Here is a 23,960-nt window from a genome sequence, read left to right as displayed (position 1 = left end):
TCTGCCCACTTCTCCTCCCATATTATTTTGAAGCAAATCTCAGACCACTTATCATTTTTCTGTAAATATATCAGCATATTATAATTAAGGATTCTTTTAAAAAAAGTAATCATAATACCATTATCATACCTTAAACCGAAAATTCCTTAATATCATCATATACAGTGTTCAAATTTCCAACTGTCTTATAAATTTACTAATTTCTGTGTGTGCAATCTGGTTTAAATTCTGATATTTGTGTAGTCTGTATGGTAACTTACAAAGAACTCTACATTATTAACCAGAATACCACTTCCCTAACAGATAACAAAATCTCATGTAATAATAAGAGAACTGTGAAATTACCTAACAATCAACTCCTAAAGTACAAAGACATTTATAAAAATCACATCCTACTTCTAAATGGATTGACACCAGTGATTGTAAAAACCAAGCATTCTAGCCTTATCTAACTGGTTCTCTGAATCATTTTTAAAGTCCAAAATCTTCAGCTTTCCAAGAACAGGAGTCAGTTGAGAACTGCAACCTTTCTCATTAAAAAATTCCCTCCTTATGCCTCTAAGGGTAAAAAGACAAGAACCACATTCCACATAAAGAGAATTCAAAAACAGGGTCAAAAAACTCGAAACCTACAGGGTCAACTTGACCTAACAGGTTAACTGGTCAAAACCAGTTAATAAATTAATTAAGCGCACTGAAGTTACTACAGTTAAGAATGACAGGCACTGTAAACTAGAGAGTGTACAACTTATTTAAAGGGAGCTACTGTCATTCAATATCAGCATATTGTTGTCAGACAGAAACTAGGACCCAGTGTTGTCAGATCTTTTCAATGATGACGATATAATGATATTAAGAAAAAAATACTGTTCAAGCCAAACCAAACATTACCTGTAAAAGACATATGACTTCCAAGTAACTGCTTTGGAACCTCCAGGCTAAAAGACTAAACAATCCTCACAAAACTAAGCCGCAGGTATACCTTTACTTACCTATAGATAGTATAGATGGCCAAAACAGCATTTCTTCTAACATAGCTGTGTCGATGCTCCAAACAAGCACGGATAGCTGGCATTAAAGGTTCTAGCAATTCTGCTTCTTTCAATTTGCAAAGAAAACGAAGAGTAGATCCTCGAATAAATTCATTAGGATGCTGAAGATCCTGATAAAATTTAAATATGAAATATTGAGTTCCAGCATTTTACAAAACACAATTTTTAAGTGTAAAATTTTCCTATGTAAAAAATAAGAAAGTAGGTTTGAGGAAAAAGATCTAGATTACACATTTCCTTTAGATTCCTGTCTAATCAATTTTTCTCTTTTAAAGTTTATTTATTTATTTTTGAGAGAAAGAGAGAGAGAGAGAGAGAGAGAGAGAGAGAGAGAGAACACACACATGTGCAAGGGAAATGTTGAGAGTGGATCCCAAGGAGGCTCTGCTCTGATAGCTGACATGAACTGTGAGATCATGACCTCAGCCGAAATCAAGAGTCGGACACTTAACCCACTGAGCCACCCAGGTGACCCTGTCAAATCAATTTTTACTTATCATAGCAATGTCTCATATTCTATGTGTCACTATTTTTTATTAAGAACACATAAAAATGTATGGAAAATGTCCAAAGAAATTAACAAAACTTTTTACAGTAACTTACAACTTCAGTTCCAAATATCAGTAACTTCTATCTTACCCAAGATCCAATTTTAAAAATTAAAACTAAGCCCATTCCACCAATTTTACAATCAAAAATCAAAGCAATAATCAGAAATAACCATGGTTTGGTTTACCTTTCTGTATGCATCACAAACAAGGATCATTTCATGTAAAAGTCTTCCATCTGGAGTTGTTTTAGGAACAATTTCCCAAAATACTAGAAGTAATTTTTTGATGGTATGATCCTGAAGAGGTAGTACGAAACGAATGATGGTCATCAGAAGCCCAGGAAGCTTTTCACCATTCAGAATCATAATGATCACTTTCTTCAAAGCTTCAGTCTTTGACTTCACATCTCCTTTTTCTGATTAAAGAGAAAAAAACCACACATTTCAAAGGAAAATTCCTCAGATAATTTTACAATTAACAAAAGAAAACGTTTTCTCACTTTATTAGCAGTAATGGCAATAAAGGTAATGTAATAGAGTGGCAAGGGCTCCCCACCTATCTCTGCCACAAATAAGCTGAATGACTTTACACAAGTCATTTATTTCCAAACCTCATACTTCACATATAACATGAAGGCACTGGATTAGATCTCTGGTCCCTAACCCATGGAATTACTGCAGAAGCCATGGATCTACAGGTATACCAAACAATGCATTTCTCAAACACATATGTAGCTATTTTTCAAAGTGTAAATAGATGTTAAGATAAGTGCTTCTGAATTCAAAGTGGCTTTTAGTGTGTATTTCCTCAATCAAAGTTACAACCACTATCATGAGGGGAAGGAGGAGGAAGATCAGTGGCAGTTTTTTCAACATTAGATCTTCAAACTCAAAAGGCTGGGAACTAATACACTAGATTAATTCAAAAATCCCATCATATTTCTACAGACTATAAAACTTCAGGATCTTAAGAAATCACCTTAGAAACTGGAAGAAAATTACAATGTACTAGAGGAAAAGCCACTATTTAGAATTAAGGATGACACGTTTAAGAAATAAGTTTATTGTCCTTACTTAGCGTAAAACAATTTATACTATAAACTATTTTATGCAAAACAACCTATAATTTCATATCATTATCACTGCAAATTGAAGAATTTAGGGTAAAAATCTCTTGTATCTCAAATTTGAAGGCAGGAATGTAAGAGGCAAGTACACCAATACAACTGTTTAGATCACAGAAATAAATTACCTAGGAGATGGAACAACAAAGAGGGATGACAGAAGTTTTTAATAATTTCAAGGAGTTATCATGAGGAACAGAATAAAACTAGAAATATAGTTCCAGCAGTTAGAGCTCAGTGGCTATCAAATCAAGAGTTTCTTGTGGTTGCCAAAGAGACAAGAGACTGTGAATGACCAGCTGGTAGAGTTACAGAAAAAATTTAAGCTTTGGAAGAATCATAGCAGGTAAATCAAAATTTCTCTCTAGCCCCCTAAGGCTATTTATCTATTACTAGCTTGGTATGATATTTTTACATGTTGCAAAATAGAGAATATCTTCAAATATTTGGACTAAATCACAGTAAAGGTTCTTGCCAAATTTATCCATCTCACAAGTGTCAACATTTTTGTTAAAAACAAACAAAACAAAAAAAACATTTTTGTTTAAAACAGACCAATTTCAAATAAATAAACGTTAAAAAAAAATTTAAAAAAATAAACGTTAAAAAAAATTTTTTTTTAATAAAATAAAAAAGGGGCGCCTGGGTGGCTCAGTCGGTTGAGCAGCCGGCTTCGGCTCAGGTCATGATCTCACAGTCCGTGAGTTTGAACCCCGTGTCGGGCTCTGTGCTGACAGCTTAGAGCCTGGAGCCTGTTTCAGATTCTGTGTCTCCCTCTCTCTGACCCTCCCCCGTTCATGCTCTGTCTCTCTCTGTCTCAAAAATAAATAAACGTTAAAAAAAAAATTTTTTTTTAAAACAGACCAATTTCTCATGCATCTCTCCCTGCTTCAGAGTATTATCCTGCCACATATGAAAAACCTGGTATGTGCCACATCAACTCAAGAAACCGAAAAATGATGAAGTATCAATCTGTGCAAATCTTCAGTTTTTAAGTCTGTGAGGATGACAAAAACAAAGCATCAGGAGAGGTGACAGAAGCTGAGAGCAAAAACTATGATAAGATGACAGACCGGGCAAAGTTTTAAGTAGCTAAAGTTGGATTTGTGAGCCTAAACAGGTCTTATCTCTGTCCGGAAGCTTCCTGAATATAAAAAAAAAAAGAAAAGTTTTTTTTCCCTAATCTGTTTGATAACATAAAGGACACAAAGTCCAAAAGGCATAAAACTGTATCATTATAATGCTGATGTCTTTTGTTCCAGTTTTTTTTTTTTACTACTTTTCCCAAATTAGCAAATTCTAAAAGTTTAGCAGAAACTTTTAACTGGTAACTAAATAGAAAACCTGTAAAAAATCTACAATCATTTATATTTCCAGCCCTCTTAACCCCAATTTCCACTTATTCCAACAATTCAAAGTGAGGTAAAGGATACTTTTTTTCCTATATCTTCAAAATTTTCAGAACTTCTTGTCCTTTATGGCACTACTAACAAATAAACCAAAATAAACCAAGTACTTCCTACTCCGGGTAATGTAAAGTCATCAGAACTCATATCGATTGACTAATAAAAGTATACATAAAATAACTCAATATATCACCAAACAAAAAAGTATTTGTTACTCTAACTGGAAACTATTTCTAAACTTTTTCTCATATCAATTGATATCTTTTGAGATACAGTAAAAAATATATACAGCAGGGGCGGCTGGGTGGCTCAGTTGGTTAAGTGACCAACTCTTGGTTTCTGCTCAGGTCATGATTTCACAGTTTATGGGTTTGAGCCCCATGTTGGGCTCCACACTGAGGAGCCTGCTTGGGATTCTCTGTCTCTCTCAAAATAAATAAATAAACATTAAATATATATATGCACATACACATAAAATTTGAGATTTAAGACTACTTCTTTCTTTCTTGGTAAGGTGAAGGTAATTAAGGCAGCTGCAATTAAAAAAAAGATATTGTTACAATTAAGGACAGATTCTGTTCTTTATCTTCCCATCTATAACCTCAGTATTTTAGGGTCTAAAAGCGAAAACTTTTAAATTTTAAGAAAAAAAATAGTGGGGTGCTTAGGTGGCTCAGTCGATTCAGTGTCTGACTTCGGCTCAGGTCATGATCTCTCTGTCTGTGAGTTCCAGCCCCGCATCAGACTCTGTACTGACAGCTCAGAGCCTGGGGCCTGCTTTGGATTCTCTCTCTCTCTGCCCCTTCCCGTTAGCGCTCACGCGCTCTCTCTTAAAAATAAATAAACCTTAAGAAAAATGTAAAATGGGACACCTGGGTGGCTCAATCAGTTGGGGGTGTCCAACTTCGGCTTGGTCATGATCTCACAGTTTATGAGTTTGAGCCCTGAGTGGGGCTCTGTGCTGACAGCTCAGAGCCTGGAGCCTGCTTGGGATTGGGTCTCCCTTTCTATCTGCCCCTCCCCCACTCATGCTCTGTCTCTCCTCTCTCTAAAATAAACATTAAAAAAAATTTTTTTAAAGAAGAATGTAAAAAAAGTAATGAAAATTTATTAATTTGCATTTCATTCTACTATCTTACATAAACATGAAAAAAAAGGAACTATATGTAGCTTTTGTATATAGGAGTATGGGTTTAAATGCCATAAAGGAGGGTTTCTTTTTCTTTCTCTAAAAATAGATCTCAATAGAAACCTAATGTTAAGTAGCCTAAAATCAGGAGGTATTCAATGCTGCTGATTAAGAGGTGGAATGAAGCAAGTAAAATATTGTCTCCTTTCAAACTGCAAATTATCTTCTAAAAGATATTTCCAAGATTTGAAGCATAATTCTCACTCTATTCTTGGATTAGAGTCACCTGTGTAGGTTAAACTTATTTTCAGTAGTTCAATGAAACAAGAATTATTACTTTGGAATGTGTGTTGCTTTAAAAAAATGTTTCTGACAGAATCACTCACAAAAAGGAGACAGAATATACACTTTTAAAATCCACTTGTTTTCTTTTTGTATAAAATGCTTTAAAAAAGCTTAAACTTTTTTAAACCTCAAAAGCTTGAAAAAGGGTTGACTTCATTTGTTCAATAGGTGGCGAACCCAAAAGAACAAAGTTCTTTTGATTTTACAAGCTAAGGAATATGAAGTTCAGTGCACAAAGAAACTAAGACATTCAAATACACATTCTCAACCTGTTATCTATAGAAAACTGTCAGCTATACTTGAGCATAATATATTAAGCTACACAAGCCATTATATCTAACAACTAAACTATTATATTTCTTTTGCTTTACTAAGACAAATTGAGATGTTATTTCCAAAAACCAATATTGCAAGCCTAAATGTAACAAGTTTCCATTTTCAGTAAGACCAAAGGTCTATTAAAGAGATCCTAGAAAACAGTATTTAGACAAAATTAAGTATTTCTAATTATAAAGAAACTTGAAATGAAAAGGAGCTTTTTATTTTCATTTTTTTCTCCATTTAATTTTCAAAATATTATCAGAGTTTACCTAGATCATTTTTTAAGCTAATTTCAGATGGTGGTTCTGAATCCATGGGCACGTTAATTAAGGTATAGCACACGTTCTCAGCAGCCGTCATGGTTTCGGGATATAATCAAATCTCGATACAAGACTTAAGGATGATAGATGCCAGAAAATCTGGAAAAAGAAATACAAGGCTATCGTTACAAGTAAAAAACCAAAAACACAACCAGTAACTATTGTAATCTTTACTGTCTAAAGTTCATTCCGTTTGGCTAGTGAGTTTAAAGTATTAGAAGAGTGGGATCAATTTATATGTGGTCCCATAAAAATAATGCCTAACAATAAAAAACACGGTCTGCCTCGGTCTAAGGTATATTATCTCCCACCCCACAAACCCGCCCAGGGCTTGAGAATGCTGTACTGCAACACTAAGGCCCACAATACAGTGACAGTCCTCCAGCCCCACCCCACCATTTAACAGAACAATGATTTTTGAACATAACACACAATCTGAACTGCTCAAGAGACCTGCGCACGAGTACTCAGCTAAAAACCTGCAAACATTTCGCGTTCATGGGTGGACGCGACTGCGTGTCCGAGGGTCAATGGGTGCGCTGCACCCCCACCCCTCCTCTTCCTCCTGCAAGGCAGCCCCCCGCCCTGGAATGGTGAGTCCCGGAGCCCGGGAAGAGATCAGACCCCTGGCCAGTACGCAAGGACGGGAAGGGGCGTCTGGCCCAAAGCTTCCCAGCCCCCCGTTCCACTTGGCCAGGCCCGGACGCGAGCGGCCTAGTCGCTCCCCTTCCGCATCTTCCCGCCGGAGAGCCAGTTCCTCAGGCTCAGCCCAGCCCAACACGCCTCCGAGATTGGGGGCTTGTAGCCCGCTACCTGGCTCCAAGGGGCGGCAGCTAGGGCAACGGTGGGACCGTCGACTCCGGCTCCAACCCGCAGCAGCAGCCGCCGCTCCGTACAGTCTTCGGCTGACGTGGAAGGGGGTGGGGGTTACGAGGCCAAGCCACCTAGCGCCTACGGCAACTCAGAGAGGACATGCCTTCTCTGTCCTGCGCTTGCGCTCTGCAAGTACGCTGCAAGTTTCCTCCTCTAGTCCACGGTTGTTTTAGACAACGTTGGGGAGAAGCATTAAGCCTTCCCCGCAAGCTAAGCGCCGAATTAAGCGCTGTGGTTATTTAAACGGTACTTAGAAATTGTTTCTTTCAGGAACTGCAACAGGCAGGGGAGGAGGTGCCCGGAAAGAGGAAAATAGGGTTGTGTGGTCCAGGGGGAAAGAGCACCAGACTGGGAGCTGGAAGCCATTTTCTAGTTCACCCACTAACAAAACAGGGAAAGTAACTAATTACTATTTGGGAAAGTCGCCTCATTTCTTCTAATAGGTAACACTAGATTCTATGAAGATCCATTTCAGTTCTTAACGTCTCCTCTCCAGTAGTCTGAATCTCTGCCTCTGCAGTTAGGCTGGGTTTACTGGAACATCAAGGCCACTCTTTATCTCGTAATGGTCCCTTTCACGATCCTTTTTGAGCACCCAAGAAATTAACTTTTTTTTTTTTTTAACGTACAAAGGGAGATTAACGATTTTAAAGGATTTTTACCTGTCTCCACAAACCTAATTGTTACAGCTACAATCAGCCATGGCACCTTTAGTTTTGCCCATTTGAGGTTCCATGTGCCCCCACACAGCGTCTTCCCAGCAAAGGTTTTCTGCCCAATTATCATTAAACATTTTTTTTTGAACCCTTGAGCAAAATACTGTGAATACAAAGACATCTGACAGAACTTGCCCTTAATAGGTTCACTTCAGTTAGGAAGACAATACAAATATTGCCTCATGTATCCAGAATCTAGCTATTTGAGATTTTTAGAACCATCAAGCAAAATGTAAATTCTTCAAGCACACAGAATATATCACGAAGGTCACCCATTTATAGCACTTTCTAAGAAAGCTCTTCAAAACCCGTGCATTGATTAAAAAAATTTTTTTCATCGAAATAATTGTGATCTAGAGATCCCATATACTATCCCACTAGTTTCTTCCAGTAGTAACATTTTGCATCATTATAGTACAATACCAAATCCAAGAGATTGACATTGATATAATTCAGTCCTCACCTCATTCTGATTCACCAGTTTTACATGCATTCACTTGTGTATTTAGTTCTATGCAATTTTACCATATTTAGATTCATGTGACTACCACCAGAAATGATACAGAAGACTTTTAAAGATCCCTCCTGCTATCCTTTTACAGTCACAGCCACTTACTTCCTTCATCTCTGGAAAGTCTGTAATTTCCCATATCTCTGTAATTTTTTCATTTCAAGGATGTAATATATATGAACTATACAATGTAACCACTGAGATTGTTTTTTCATGCAACATAATTCCCTTGAGATCAACCCAAGATATATATACAACAGGTTCTTTCACTTCCATGTGTTTAACGTGAAATTTTGCAAGTACAGTATCTGGTTTCCAAGCCCACATATCAAAAAGTGACAATCTGTTGGCATGAACTAAGGCCCCCAAAAGCATAAAAACTAGACAGCAATATGAAAGCTCAGTTTAGAGCCACTATGGTGTAGGACCAACCACACCCACTTCAGTTGCCCTGGAGGATCATTGTGTTACAGAAGAAAATTTGAGACTTACCGTGACAGAGTCATTAAGGAAACTATTAAATGTGAAGAGGGCAAGAAAATACAATGTTTTAGAAAATCTCATTTTGGGTCTGCACTTAAAATGTCATTGGTGGTGTATATGTATTGATGTATATTAAGTACAGAGCTTGTTCAACAGATATCATGACCTTGAAAAGCCTATTTCTTCCTGGTTTATCATAACATGCACCTTGTTTTGGGACTTCTATTTTCTTTAAAAATTTTTTTTTTTTTAACGTTTATTTATTTTTGAGACAGAGACAGAGCATGAACGGGGGAGGGTCAGAGAGACAGGGAGACGCAGAATCTGAAACAGGCTCCAGGCTCTGAGCAGTCAGCACAGAGCCTGACGCGGGGCTCGAACTCACGGACCGCAAGATCGTGACCTGAGCCGAAGTCGGACGCTTAACCGACTGAGCCACCCAGGCGCCCCAAGGGGCTTCTATTTTCTATTCTACTATGTAATTATATCATTTTGAATGCATATGAAATTTAAATTTTTTGAGAGCAAAGACCTTTTGAGAGTCATATACCAAGAATCATAAAAACAGGCATCTAGGAAATCAAGGCCTAAAGAAAAGGGACTTGCTTTCAAATCACAAAATCATCAAACATTGAGAAAGCTGGTCCCACAACCTGAATCCTGTGACCCACTTTACTGCCTCTTATTTTTTAACCATGAGTTCTTCAAAGCTGTACATACAGATGTCTAATAAATTCCAGGTAAATTGATTGTTTGTGTATCAGTGATAGGTTTTATGAGAGGATACAACTAGGAATTTTATTGTTTATCATTAACACAGACTAAACAGAATGAATATAACACACTAGACAAAGTGACAATGAAAAGGCATTACAATGAACTCTGTACAAACAGTGGAGTTGACTGAATCTTACTGGGGTGGAAACGATTTTAAATTCTAAGGTCAACGTATAAGACTAACATCATATATTAAAAAGATTACTAAAATCGCGTCCGGGGACGCCTGGGTGGCTCAATCGGTTGAGCATCCGACTTCGGCTCAGGTCATGATCTTGTGATTTGTGAGTTCCAGCCTGGAGTCAGGCTTTGTGCTCACAGCTCGGAGCCTGGAGCCTAGAGCTTGCTTCAGATTCTGTGTCTCCCTCTCTCTCTGCCCCTCCCCGCTTGCACTCTCTCTCTCTCTCTCTCTCTTTCTCTCTCTCAAAAAAATATTTAAAAAACAATCTTTAAAATCGCCTCTTAAGTACTATTCAGATCACATTTTTTTCCCACCTGAGCACCAATCAAGTTTACATTTAGGTTTACATTTAGGAACAGGTACAAAACGATATACATTATACATGTTATCTTTAAACAACACAATCACTCAACAAGACAGAGGCTGGCACAATGATAGGCACAGAAGAGACCCGCCTGAGGCTTTAAAGATCAGATTATGAAATTTCCCACTTATGTTCCCTCCTCCAGACTATACTAGCTATTGAGTCTGAAGGCCTGTGGGAGAACTCCCTCTTCACTTTGCATTTATGAAAGTTGCATGTGCTTAATGCAAATCTATTGTAGGTCAAATGGCCACATGGTACTTGTGGTCTCATCCCAAGCTCAAATGGAAGACTCCTGAGGCTACTTTCAGAACACAGACCCAACACCTCATACACATTCCTATATTTAGTCAGGTCTTTCTCTCAACAAGTTTGCCAGAAAGCACCTAGCACTTTCCCTTCAAGAAGCTAGAGATTTAAATCTACTCAAGCTTTCAAAGTTTTAGGTGATCTGGAAAAAAAAGTAAAGTAACAATTTATGAATTTTAAAGTGTCCAAGTTTTCACATAAATTCTCCCATTTAACCTTCACACTAATTCTCCAAAGTAGTTCCTTAAAATAGAGCTAAGTAACTTGCCCGAAGACAATGGTAACTAATTAGTAGAATTAGGTCTAAAATCCAAATCCCCTATCTACAAATGAACTGCTCCTTTCTAGATAGGAATCTCAGGAAATAAAAAACTCCTCTAGGCTTCTTAGCAGAGAAATGTTGGATTGTTTTGTAAATCAGATTTCCTCAGATTTCATTTTGCATGGCCTAAGATAAAAATTGTTCTGCAATTTCTGCATACACCACTCACAAAAATAATGGAAGTCAGCCTAAAGATTACGAGGGAGTGGGGCTGGGCAGGCTGAGAGGAAATGATGGTTTGGGATTAAAATTTCCCTTTGTTATCTTTGCAGGAAGTTCCCTACACGGAGACCAGAGCTAGCACTACTGCCATCTGCTGGTTGGAAAGAAAAACCATTCATATGTTAATAGTCTCGCTACTATGGTGGTTGCAAAGGGGAGGTTTCTTAGGTTTATTAAGAAATCTCCAGGGTTGAACTTTGCAAGTTGTATTCTGAAATAAATCTCCATAGATTCTCATGTAGCAAGTCCACACACAGGGAACTGGTGTAAGGTTGTGATAGATAAAAGGTATTATTTTCCCCGTCACTAAACATAAGGCAATTTAATTTGGCAAACATGGCAGATGACCGACCAGTTGTAATCTCGTACAGTTGAAGCTACTTAAAAAACAAAAACCCAATACACCAGCAGGTAAAACAATTTTATTTCACAGTTGTCTTTAAAACCACAAAGACACTATGTTCTTCATATAAAAACATTAGTACAGATAACTATATTTTCTAGAAAATGATTATATAGACCCTCTCAAAAAAAAAAAAAATGCATACCATCATATGGTTTCAGAGAAGTAGCTTGGGAAAAACACGTCTGGGCTGATTCCTAAAACATACCATAAGACCACCCTGCATCTTTTGGTTCAAAGTATAGATTATTGTCATCAGTACGTGCTCCTGAATTCTTACATATTTGATAATATACAGATAGACTGGTTTATGACTTAATGTTCCATTGGTTCATCAGCCTTTTCTGCAGGTTCATCAGCAGGTTGAGCAGGCTGTAAGGGGAAGAAAAAAACAAAATAGGTCAAAAAAAAAATCACTTGACTAATATATACTTCTTATCACACTTATTACAGTCTGAAAGAATTTATGAGAAAAGGGGTTAGGAAAGATTTTGGATATTCAATTTTAGTTGACTGTCCTGTTAAAATTTCTGAACAAAGTTTTTTGTTTTTGTTTTTGTTTTTAAACAGACGTAATTTTATAGGGCTGAAAACCAAAGCATCATTGAACAATTCCAGCATTTTACCATATTGTCTTGGTTAGGAATAAAGTCCTTCCTTTTATCATCACTACTAGCCTTAGAATATAATCAGTAGATTTTAGGCATTCTCTTCCTCTTTAGCACTAATAAACAGAGTGAAAACATGGTCAAACCAACCAGCTGTGTGGAACTCACAGCATTCTCCCAACAGTGCTGGTTCTTACCAACAGGTTTAAATACAATGCAAATCTTGCTTCTCTAAATAGTACCAACAATATCCTCTCCAAGGTGAAAAAAAAAATTCACACTGTAGAAAAAAGTGTCTCTCCAGAACACTTTATTTTCAATTATACAACTATCAAATAAGTACCTGTAAATAGCCAATGTGTATTCTTTTTTTTTTTTAAAGAAATTTTATTTATTTTTTAATGTTTATTCACTTTTGAGAGACAGAGACAGAGCACGGGCAGGGGAGAGGCAAAGAGAAAGGGGGACACAGAATCCGAAGCAGGCTCCAGGCTCTGAGCTGTCAGCACAGAGCCCAACGTGGAGCTTGAACTCATGAACTATAAGATCATGACCTGAGTGGAAGTCAGACGCTCAACCGACTGAGCCACCCAGGCGCCCCGCCAATGTGTATTCTAAATATTCAACCAAAAAGACCAGTATTTCCCGACCCTTTTCTCAGTATTTGTGAAGAGCCAACTTAGTTTCCAGAGGGTTCCCAATGAACTTTCCCTCAGTCCTCACTCCTATAGACTCTTGGCCGGCCCTGTGACTTGTTTTAACCAATAAAATGTGCAAAACTGATGCTGTGCCACTCCCGAGCCTCAGCCTTTTAGAATGTCTGGCAGCTTCCACTTTGGAGCTTTTGAACTTTTACAAGCTCTGAGACACTACCCTGCTGAAGAAAGGTTCTGAGAGGACACAGCCATCCTAGCAGCAGTCTCAGCCTTCTAACTGTCCCTCTAAGATATACCAAGAAAGTCTGAATAAAGAAGACATGTGAGGGGAAGTTTGGGTAGCTCCCTCAGTTAAGTGTCCAACTCTTGATTTCGGCTCAGGTCATGGTCTCATGGTTCATGAGATTGAGCCCTGGGTCGGGCTCTGCTCTGACAGTGTGGAGCCTACTTGGGAGTGTCTCTCTGCTCCTTCCCTGCTTGTGCTTGCTCTCAAAATAAACAAATAAAATAAAATAAAACAAAACATTAACAAAAAAAAAAAAAAAAAAGGGGGTGCCTCGGTGGCTCAGTTGGTTAAGTATCCGACCTCAGCTCAGGTCATGATCTTGTGGTTGGTGGGTTCCAGCCCCACATCAGTCTCTGTGGTGACAGATTGGAGCTTGGAGCCTACTTTGGATTCTGTGTCTCCCTCTCTCTCTCTCTACCCCTCCCCTGCCTTGCACTCCATCTCTCTCAAAATTAACATTAAAAATTAAAAGAAAAAAAAAACAAAAATGCATAAGCAGAGCCATCTTGGATGTTCCAGCCCCCCTGCTTCAACTGACTTCAACACAAGAGGCCCTAAGTAAGACTAGCAAAAGAATTATTTAGCCAATCAACCCATAGAATTGTGAAAAATAGCAACAGATAACTAGATTATCAACCCTTTTTCACTTATGTAGATAACTGCTCCCTCAGTATTTCACATTACTCAGTTCTAAGTTCTCCTACTGTCATTTGAATTATGAGCCTACCTCAATAATTAAAAACAAAAATGGTAGGTTTACACACTTGTGGTAGGAACAGCAGCTTATGACAGAACTAAAGTCTCTGGTGTAATGATTAGTTATATACCTGTGCCTTTCTCTGTGGTCTTTCTTCAAGACCTTCCAGGAATGGAGATACATCATCATCATCATAAATCGTAAACTCCAAGTCTTTACCAACAATTCCAATGGAAACATTCTGAGGGGGAAAAAAAGGTAAAAATTAAAAATCAAGAGAATTTAGGTTGGAAAAGTGTTTATGATTAAATGGGTGAAACAAAGCAGAATAAAAGTTTATATAGCACTTAAATAAGACTTGAAAAACACTCAAGTGTAGAGAAAAAAGGAAGAAAACTGTAGACTTTTATAACTTGCAAATTTCATATTTTGATAATCACGAGTAACTTCAAAGGTCTATGCCACCAAGAAATTCGCAAGTTGAATCATGAGAACGTGCTGCAGACCAGTGTAATGGAGCAAGTCACTTAGCTAAGCAGTAAGCCTAACTCCTAAGAAACAATCAGGTTTGTTTCTTGTTTAAGAGATGATGGTTCTTAACAAGGAAAGAAAGTAGTGGGTTATATAAAGTGCTGAAGTTGGTGGGCTCCTAGAACTATGTTCTACATATTAAAATTAAAGACCAATTCTTAAAATGCTCAGTGAATGCTATCCAGTGTAAAATTAAAATTTTAGTGAAAATTTGAGGCATAAGGATATATAGGCCTTCTCTCAATGATTTCATTGAATCATTATCTATGATTCAGTAAAAACATGAAATCAGAAACCCAGATACCTGAGCAAACTTTTCCAAAGTGTACATGTCAACAGTTAACTATAAACCCAAATTTTAAAAGATAGTCATCTTCAGTGATAGCATTATGGGTACTTTAAACAAATAAAAATAATTTAATGTACATTCCTGATTTCTTTGAAAAAAAATTACTTTTATGATAGGAAAAATTATTTTCAAAAGATTATCAGGCTACAAATTCTTCACATATATATTACATAATAATTATCTAATCACTGTAACAAAATGGATTTATAAAATGCTGACTGATACCACTCTGGTTAATGATCATTCCTGCATTGTACTATATGGGTCCCTAGATCATTCAATCTCTTGTCCTGGACATCTTCTAACATTTTCCATTCTCATTTTACTGAGAAAACAGAAGCAATTAGAAGAGAATGTTCACAAGCTCCCATGGTATCATATCCCTAGATCCTCTCCCTTGCTGTGTTAATGAATAGTCCAATTTCCTCTCTAAGGTCTGTCTACCTTTCTTCCACCTGTGTACTATTTAAGGACACTGGTCTAGCAGTTTTTCTCATATTCCTCCTACATAAACATTTCCCTTTACAGGGATTATTCTTATAACCATGCACCAAACATGCTGTAATTTCTCCCATCTTAATTAAAAAAAAAAAACAAAACAAAAAACTTCCCTTCATTCTCTTCCAGTCACCACCCATTTCTCTGACCCTGCAAGAGAAAATCTCCACAGAGCTGCCTCCAGTCCGTCCTTGCCCATTCTCTACTGATTCATCCCTTTCAGGCTTTTGGCTCACCATTCCAATGAAACCGTCTAGTCGAGTCCCCTATTACATGTAATTCTCACTCCACATCTTCCTTGATGTATTACCAATTTTTTGTTCCCTCCTCCTTGAAATAGTTTCTTTATTTGATTTCAAGAATGTCTCACTTTCTAAGTTTTCCTCCTATCTCCCTGGTCATCTTTCTTAGTCCTTTTTGCTGATACTTACCTTCCAATCTCTGAAGGTTAGAGTGCCCCTGGCCCAGGCCTTAAACCTCTTACAAAACTATGATTCCTTTAGCAGTGTCATCCAATCCAGTCTCAAAATGCCATTTCTACATAAAGACTCCAAAATTTGTAAGTCTAGGCTAGACCATTCTCCACCAAACTTTAGGGGAGACACATCTGATAAATGCTGCTTCTTTTTTTTTTTTTTTAAGTAAGCTTTACACCCAACATGGGGCTTGAATTCACAACCCTGAGGTCAAGAGTCGCATGCTCCACTGACTGAGCCAGCCAGGTGCCCCAATAACTGCTTATTTTATATCACCAATGGACAATAGGCATTTCAGGTTTAATAAGTCCCAAGCTAACTGCCTGATCTTCCACAACTCCCACCCCCAAACCTGTCCCTTCTACTGTCCTATCCATCTCAGTAAATGTAAACCTCTCCTTAATCTATCAGGCCCCAAATTTTGAAAACAACTTGTTTTGTTGTTGTTCTCACACCCTCACAACCAATTCGTTAGCAAACATTTTTAGCTCTAATTTCAAAACATACCCCAAACTGAACCACTTACCCCCCTCTCCAACTCCACAGCTCTGCTCTAATTCACCACATTCTCTCATCTGCATTACCTTAACAGTTTTAAAACTATTTTCACCCATGTTGCCCACTATAACCTGTTCTCAAAATGGCAACCAGAATGACTCTTTAAAACCTAAATCAAATCATGGTATTCTTCTGCTCAAACTCTTGACAGCCCACTCAGAATAAAATCCAAAATACCTACAATGGTTTATACATGATCTGGCCTCCATTTATCTGACTTTATTCCTTCTCTTTCTCTTGATCACTGACTCCAACACTACTAGCCTCCCTGCCTCAACTACAAGGAATGTTCTGGACTCAAGGCCCTTATACTTGTATTCCCTGGATTAATCTTGCACTAGACATCTGAATGGCTCACTCACTCACTCCCTTTAGATATTTTCCTCAAATTTCACTTTCTTGACCATCCAAGGCCATCCTTGACCACCCTATTTTAAATTTTCCTCAGCACACCTCCTTCCTATACCCAGACGGTCTTTCTCATTTTAACCTGTTTTATTTTTTCTGTGGCATTTATCACCTTCTAATATATTATATAATTTACTTATGGGTAAATTTTCTCACCCCAACTTGGATAGTATGTTCCATGAAGGCCAAGATGCTTGCTGTGCTTATATTCTCAATGCCTACTGTCTGCATGTGGTAGGTGCTCAATACATACATTTGTTAACTGAGTTAATGATACAAAAAGGTATTGGGCACCTGGGTGGCTCAGTCAGTTGAGTGTCCGACTTCGGCTCAGGTCATGATCTCACAGTCTGTGAGTTCGAGCCCTGCATCAGGCTCTGTGCTGACAGCTCAGAGCCTGGAGCCTGCTTCAGATTTTGTGTCTCTCTCTCTCTCTGCCCCTCCCCTGCTCATGCTCTGTCTCTTTCTCTGTCAAAAATAAATAAACATTAAAAAAATAATAATAATACAAAGGTATTCTGACCTGCTAAAGAAATGTAGGACATTCTACATAAAACTTACTGGCTTTCTTGCTTTACACCAAAAAGAAATGTTTAAAAATCATTGCAAAATCAGATCACTTAGTGAATAGCTTAAAGAGAAAGAATGAACCAAGGCAAATCTCCCAAATTGAAGAACTGTGTACACTCCTCTATTACTTATACTTATGAAATAAGTGATTGACCTGTAATGTTAAAATTTCAAGTTGAAAAACATGATTATCTACCTTTGTAGTTAGGTCCTGTTCTGCAGGAAGTGTCTCTCGTAAGGCACGCAGGCCATGTTTAACCAGTTCATTCAAATTGCCTATGTAACAAATTAACAATTATTTCTTAATTTCATCTTCACATGAGGCTGCTTTTATCAGGTCTACAGTCTGTTATTATGGTGTTAGTCACATAATAAATATATCACAATAAAAAGCCAAAATTTTAATGTTTAGCCATATAATCTTCTAATAATAAATAACATTGCTATTATTTTACTTAAAGAGGAGAATACATGATTTTTGTTACTAAATTTCACCTTTATGCTAAATTAAATGAGAATCCTCACTCACAAATGCTACAGCTCAAACTTTTGTAAAATGTATTCTATGGAATTTATTTGCTCTTTATAAACAAAGTCTCCAATATTTCTATGTGGCCAGTATTAACCTGATACCAAAACTAGACAAAGATATCACAAGAAAAAACTACAGATCAATTATCCTTATGAATACAGACACAAAAAAATCTCAACAAAATATCAGCAAAATGAATCCAGCAACAATTATGTTTATGTAAACATTTCTATATATAGTTACTATTATAAATCATGATCAAGAGGGATTTGTCTTAGGAATCCAACGCTGGTTTAATATTCAAAAGCCCAATAATGCAATATACCACAATAGAATGAAGGATAAACAACCACACAGGCACCTAAAGAGATCTCCAAAAAACATGTGTTAAAGTCCAAGACCACTGTTTAAGCAAAGCACTTGAAAACCTGCCCCATGATCACATCTTCCATCATCATTTTACCTTTCTTTTTCATAGCTACCCTAATTTCTTGTCTATGCACTACTTATACAGAAATGTCTGTGTGGCTAAAAATAACAATGAATCATAGAAAACTAAAAGTTGTCAACAGAACTTATAATTGGTAACCAATACAGTGGTTCTCATCTCTGGCTCATCTCTGGAGGGGACAAAAAAAAAAATTACTTACACTCCATAAACCCAGACATATGTCTCTCCAAGTAAGTACGAGCAGATTGAGAACGTGCTCCAATGGACATAGCTCTGCAGTCAAAATAGTTAGCAGAGGGACAGGTCTGGAAAATGTGAGGGCCCATATCCTACAAACAGAAAAAAAAAATACACATACATATATATATACATACATGTACACACACACACACACAATTTTTGACTTTGAGCTAAAGATTACAAAATTTCTAGTCAGTTTTGAAAAATCATCAAAATACAACAAATATTCTATGAACTTACATCATAACCAGCAATAAGCAGTCCAACACCATATGGTCTCCGGCCATATCGTTGCGTTGGTATCTGGGTCTCTTAAACTAGTTAAAGAAACCGTTCTAACAAGGAATAAAGTACTATCTTTTTTTTCAAGTTAAACATTATTAACAAAGAGCTTTGGTTTTTTAATTGCTGCATAATCCATCACAGCAAAGAGAAAATAAAAGAACCATATTTCTTTGGCCCCATATTAAAAAATGTTGGGAGGGGGTGCCTGGGTGGCTCAGTCGGTTGAGCATCCGACTTTGGCTCAAGTCATGATCTCAGGGTCTGGGAGTTTGAGCCCTGGATCAGGTTCTGTGCTGACAGCCTCGAGCCTGGAGCCTGTTTCAGATTCTGTGTCCCGCCCCACCCCCTACCCCCTACCCCCCGCCCCTCTCCTACTCGAATGGTCTCTCAAAAATAAATAAACATTAAAAAAAATTTTTTTTTTTTTTAAATGTTAAGACTATCCACAAAACCTAAGAATGAGTGCCAGCAAAATGATCTCCTCTTATGTAGAGTACCTCATCTATTTTGGGTGAGAGGTTAAGAATTTGGGGGGACATCTAGAACCACCAATAAAAACTTTAAATCTCCTCTAAAAATGATACTTAAATAGTTTTCCTGAATTGGGCTTCTCTATGTCTGGAATAGGGCTGATTAAAGAGCAATCTAATGCTTTACTTAGAACATTTTTCCATGGCAAAACTTCCCACAATTCTAAATTTTAAACATTGTTATTGAAAAGTAACTAACCTTAAAGCTTTCAGAATCTTACCTATCCTATGTATTATATTCCCAATAATTAACATAAGCATTATGTTATATTTTATATAATAATTAACATAAGGATTAAGTATCAAAATTCTTTGAATTTCACATCCATAAATCCTAACATAAAAAGGATACTGCTTCCAATTAGAGATACAAGACGAGACACAGGAAGAGGTCTGTCAAATACAAATCTGGAATCCAAACACTCCTGGCGCATAAAATTACTAAAAAAGAAACAAGAAAAATTAGTTATTTCATATCAGAGTTATTTCAATCTAAATAAAGTAGTTTGATTTCTTTTTGCTTTTCCTCACATGGATTAAGAAAGACACGCCACAAGGATGCATTTTTACACTGAACTCTGGGGCATGATGAGGTTTTTAAAAAGACGAAATATTCCTTAGCTCTAGATAAACTTGGTCTCTGAGTAGTTTAGAGAAGGCTGAGCAAGAGAAAAAAAGCAAGCTCTCTTTTCTTACCCTTTCCCACTGTCAACAAGATTGTCTTAATTCTAGGTCTTAAACCAGCAAAAAGAGTAACTATTTGCTTTTTTTCTTGAAAGCTGACTGAAATTTCCCCGAAAGAGCAAATGCAAGGAACAGAATCCATACAAGGACATTGCTACATGTTCTGCCAATGTTGCTCCTCTCCATAAGCAGCACTCTAAAGGAGACACAGAACACTAGACTGTTGAGTCTCACTGTTAAACGTACCAAGATTCAAGCAGATGTAACATTGGGGAAAACAGAATTCATGCCTAACGATTAAAGACAACAGGATAAACAACAGGGAAATGGATATGCACCTTTCTTTCCATGTTGCTTTGTCTAGTTTATGTGTATGTCACATCTGATAATCAAATGTTGACTGTGGGAACCATGCTATTTGTTCACTACTTTTATTTAAGCTCATTTCCCAAGGCTATCTAAACTGCATTGCCCAATATAGCAGGTACTGATTACATGTGACTATTAAGCACTTAAAAGGTGGCTAGCCTGAACAGAGATGTAATGGAAGTGTAAAATACACCTGAAATTTCAAAGACTCAGTACATAAAACAATGCAAAATATCTCATTAATGAAGTTTTTACATTGATTACACATTTACATGGCAGTATTTTAGATAGATGGGGTAAATAAAACGTTTGACCATGCAACATATTTTACACTTTCAAGAGCTCTCAGAAACCAATAATGCCGTCACTATCTTGCCAACCTAAGAGAGCAGGCAACTCACTGGATAACTCTAAAATCTTCAACAGTGGCATTACTATTTGCATTTCGTGCGTATATTCTTTCTTCCCTAATTAAATCACAGGCTCGGGGCACCTGGGTGGGTCAGTCAGTTAAGCGTCTGACTTCGGCACAGGTCATGATCTCACAGCTCGTGGGTTTGAGCCCCATGTCGGGCTCTGTGCTGACAGTTCAGAGCCTGGAGCCTGTTTCAGATTCTGTGTCTCCCTCTCTCTCTGCCCCTCTCCTGTTCATGCTCTGTCTCTGTCTCAAAATTAATAAACACTAAATCACAGGCTTAAGAGATTAGTTTTGGCTAACTACCTTCGACCTCCCAACACACACATTCATAAATTACCTGAAAGGCACTGTGTTAAGTGCTCTACATGTTAGGCTAATCAACAATAACTCTGAAACAGAACATACTAAAAGCATCAATGGTGTAAGTAACTAGCCTCACCTCAAATCCTAAGTGGTTTCAAAGGCCCAGCTCTTCACTTATATGTCTCTCATCTCTATCTCCTCTGGACTCTCACAGAAATCTACCTGTTCCTCTCCACTTTCTACCTTGTATTAAAGATATACTACTAGATTTTAAGTTCCTAGAAGACAAGATGTATATCTGACTCATACGTACAGAATGAATATCCAGTAATGAGCTTCGCAAAAAATAAATGTCTTACAAATACTGGCATATTAAAGTAAGGGTAGTTCTGCCAATCCTTAGAAACCAGACAAAAGTGTCAAGCTCTTCTTAGACACAACATTGTCTCAAACAATAAACACTGAGTTAACAAGTATCGCATTATGAGGTGACTTCTCAAAAGCTTTAATCTTAACATGGCTAATTGTACTAGTTACTACTACAGGTATCAAGAAATGGAATACTTAGTAACTGAGCCCAAATCCAGTAAGGTATTCACAATCTGAACTTCTAAACTCTGCCAGACAACCTCCTAAAACATCGTATCTTGATGAATCCAAATGGATGTTTCTTTTGCTTTTCAAGATCATACTCACCATAACAGTCTAGCATCAGCAGTAAGTCCCGCAATCGAGATACCAATATGGTTGTCAACATGGAGAATTTTTTTCTGATGAGCTGCAAGCTCTGACTGTGCTCTCTAAACAGAGACATTACAGAACATAAAAATACATTTACGATTTTATTACCGACGCAGTGAAACTTCTATCTGACAGTTCCATTTTCCACACGAGGAAGATTTATTTACTGCTGTACTTACCTTCAATGCAACCAGCACTGCATGGGTTTTTGACTTCAGACCAACTGTGGCTGAACCTTGTTTAACAGCTTCCATTGCATATTCAATTTGATGAATCCTGCCCTAAAGAGAAAACAACACATCTTAGAGTCTTACACATCTTGTAAGATCCTTTTATATATTTAAAATTGATTTAGTGGTCCCAAATCTCAGGGGAGTATGGTTAAATCTCAAACGATTTTTCTTTTAAACTAGGAAACTTACTTTAATGATAAATTTAGGTTCCAGGATGTCTAAAATGATTATATTCCATTTTGCCACAGCTTACACTTTCATGAGTTTCTAAAGTCACTTCACAGATATAGTATAAAACATTTTTACTGGGACACATGGGTGACTCACTCAGTTGATTAAGTGCCCAACTTTGGCTCAGGTCATATGTCACAGTCTATGGGTTCAAGCCCCGTCGGGTGTTGTCCTGACAACTCAGAGCCTGGAGCCTGCTTGGGACTCTGTGTCTCCCTCTCTCTCTCTGCTCCTCCCCCGCTCACACTTTGTCTCTCTCCCTCTCCAAAATAAACATAAAAAAAAAAAAAATTAAAATAAAGAAAACCACAACATTCTTACCTGAGGGCTCCATACAGTGACATCATTGTCATACTGGTTGCGAAACTGAAAATAAAAGAAAAAAAGACCTGTTAACACTACAAATTCCAGTTTTTAACAAGCTCTATCATTAAAAACTGTTCTCCCATCTGTTTCCATTCAACATTACACCTGCTATTAATACAAACTCATTGGAAGATTACTGCTATACTCAGTTGTAAGCAAATTCTAAATTTACCATGAGCTACAAGGGAGGAGCAGATCTAGATAGGACCCATCTTCCCAACTTCCAATTCTACCACTATCTATAGCCTTCCCTTTGGGTTCCGTTCCCAAAGTTCATAGTGTCGCCTTTCCTTCCCATCTTTGCTTAGGCTCTTCTCTTATACTGGGTCCTAATAAATGATCAAAAGCGCTTTTTCTTTAACCTCGCTCAAATGTCTATCTCTCTAGGTCTTCTCTATTTTTCTCCCAAAATTCCAACACACACTCCCATCAGTTCTTTATCTACACTCCCTTTCTGCTTTATGATTAGGGACATGTCAGATTTATCTTTGAACCCTTACTGCACTTAAAACGGTGCCTTGTACGTATAAACATTCATATTGAAGAAAAAACACAAGAATGTTCTCGGGAAGTTAGATGTTAACACAAATAGCTACAGAGCCAGAACCATTACTGCTTTAATAAGGGTACTGAAACAAGTCTACCAGCACAATATTGGGGAAATAACCCGGGGGGTGAGAAAGCTGAGTGCTGGAATGGCAGACATGAGACTGGAAGCCCCGAGCCCTAGGCTGTGTCCGTGGTAACACCACTTCTCTCAGCCTCGGTTTATTCACTTGGACAAAGTGAATGAAAAGAACCCTTTCTGATCGAGTTGTAGGGGAGAGAAAAATGAGACGGGCCCACAAGGAAAATGGACGCTGTCCTGAAACCCAAACCCTGGGATCAAGCCCGCAGTGGCAGTACAGGGAAGCCGCCAAGTCAAGTCCCTATTTCCTCCTCTCCTACACAGAGCACGAGGAGCCATTCTGAACGCTCGGAACTACTCCGGCTGTAGGAACTTGAGGGGCGAGCTCATCTAGTTGACCGAGGAAGTAGTGTCCCAGGCCCGGCAGAAAGCGCAACAAGCCCAGGAGAAAGGCCGCACTTACTACCCATCGCCCCTCTCCCCGCCAGGCCGGAGATGCTGAATCACTGCTGGAACCCTCCCGTCGGCCGAGGTCCCCATACCCCGTGGCCCCAGGCCGCTCTGAGGATGACCGAAGGGGCGGCTCACCATCCCCCAGTCGGCGGATCTTTGCCCCAACCCTGCCTGAGCTCGGAATCCAACGCACCATGGTTCCGGCGCGGGTCTGGCTGCGGCCTCCAGCAGAGGTGCGGACCCAGGAGCGCGGCCGAAACTACCGCTCGACGATCTACAAACAAGTCTTCGGATTTTGACGGCGGCGGCGCAGGGCAAGGCAATCTATCCCAGAGATATCGATAGGCTCCCAGCGCTACCCCACCCTCAAACTCCCAGATCACCCCCCCCAGTAGGCGGGGCCTCGTAAGGAGGCGGGGTTGAGATTGGCGGGAAATCTTGGGCGGGGAGT

At 38.2% G+C, this 23,960-nt stretch overlaps 2 protein-coding genes across 3 annotated transcripts in view; both read right to left on the bottom strand.

The window, feature by feature from the left end:
• COPB1 (COPI coat complex subunit beta 1) overlaps positions 1–7,192 on the bottom strand; it is a 36,173-nt gene extending 28,981 nt beyond the window's left edge. The window contains exons 1-4 of the mRNA XM_019456400.2: positions 7,061–7,192; positions 6,197–6,346; positions 1,789–2,018; positions 993–1,162 (exon numbers count right to left, since the gene is read on the bottom strand). Of these exons, the coding sequence (XP_019311945.1) occupies positions 993–1,162; positions 1,789–2,018; positions 6,197–6,287 (491 nt within the window). The 5' untranslated portion in view covers positions 6,288–6,346; positions 7,061–7,192. The remainder of the gene's footprint in view (positions 1–992; positions 1,163–1,788; positions 2,019–6,196; positions 6,347–7,060) is intronic.
• A 4,220-nt stretch (positions 7,193–11,412) lies between these two features.
• PSMA1 (proteasome 20S subunit alpha 1) lies at positions 11,413–23,815 on the bottom strand. 2 transcript variants are annotated; one of them, XM_019456401.2, is made up of 10 exons: positions 23,703–23,815; positions 22,384–22,428; positions 21,778–21,879; positions 21,554–21,657; positions 19,436–19,524; positions 18,509–18,579; positions 18,228–18,357; positions 17,242–17,321; positions 13,786–13,896; positions 11,413–11,780 (listed from the first exon to the last, which is right to left on the bottom strand). In XM_019456401.2, exons 1-10 carry the CDS (start codon positions 23,703–23,705, stop codon positions 11,724–11,726), a joined length of 792 nt encoding a protein of 263 aa, XP_019311946.1. In that variant the 5' UTR covers positions 23,706–23,815; the 3' UTR covers positions 11,413–11,723. The 2 variants fall into 2 exon arrangements, with proteins under 2 accessions (XP_019311946.1, XP_019311947.1); XM_019456402.2 differs by having other exon boundaries at positions 23,645–23,749.
• Positions 23,816–23,960: the final 145 nt, after the last annotated feature.

Source organism: Panthera pardus, unplaced genomic scaffold (assembly GCF_024362965.1).
Source record: "Panthera pardus isolate Hobbes unplaced genomic scaffold, ASM2436296v1 HiC_scaffold_12, whole genome shotgun sequence".
NCBI classification, from domain to species: domain Eukaryota; kingdom Metazoa; phylum Chordata; class Mammalia; order Carnivora; family Felidae; genus Panthera; species Panthera pardus.
The sequence above is the reverse complement of the archived record's forward strand: the minus strand, read 5'-3'. Positions and strand labels throughout refer to the sequence as shown.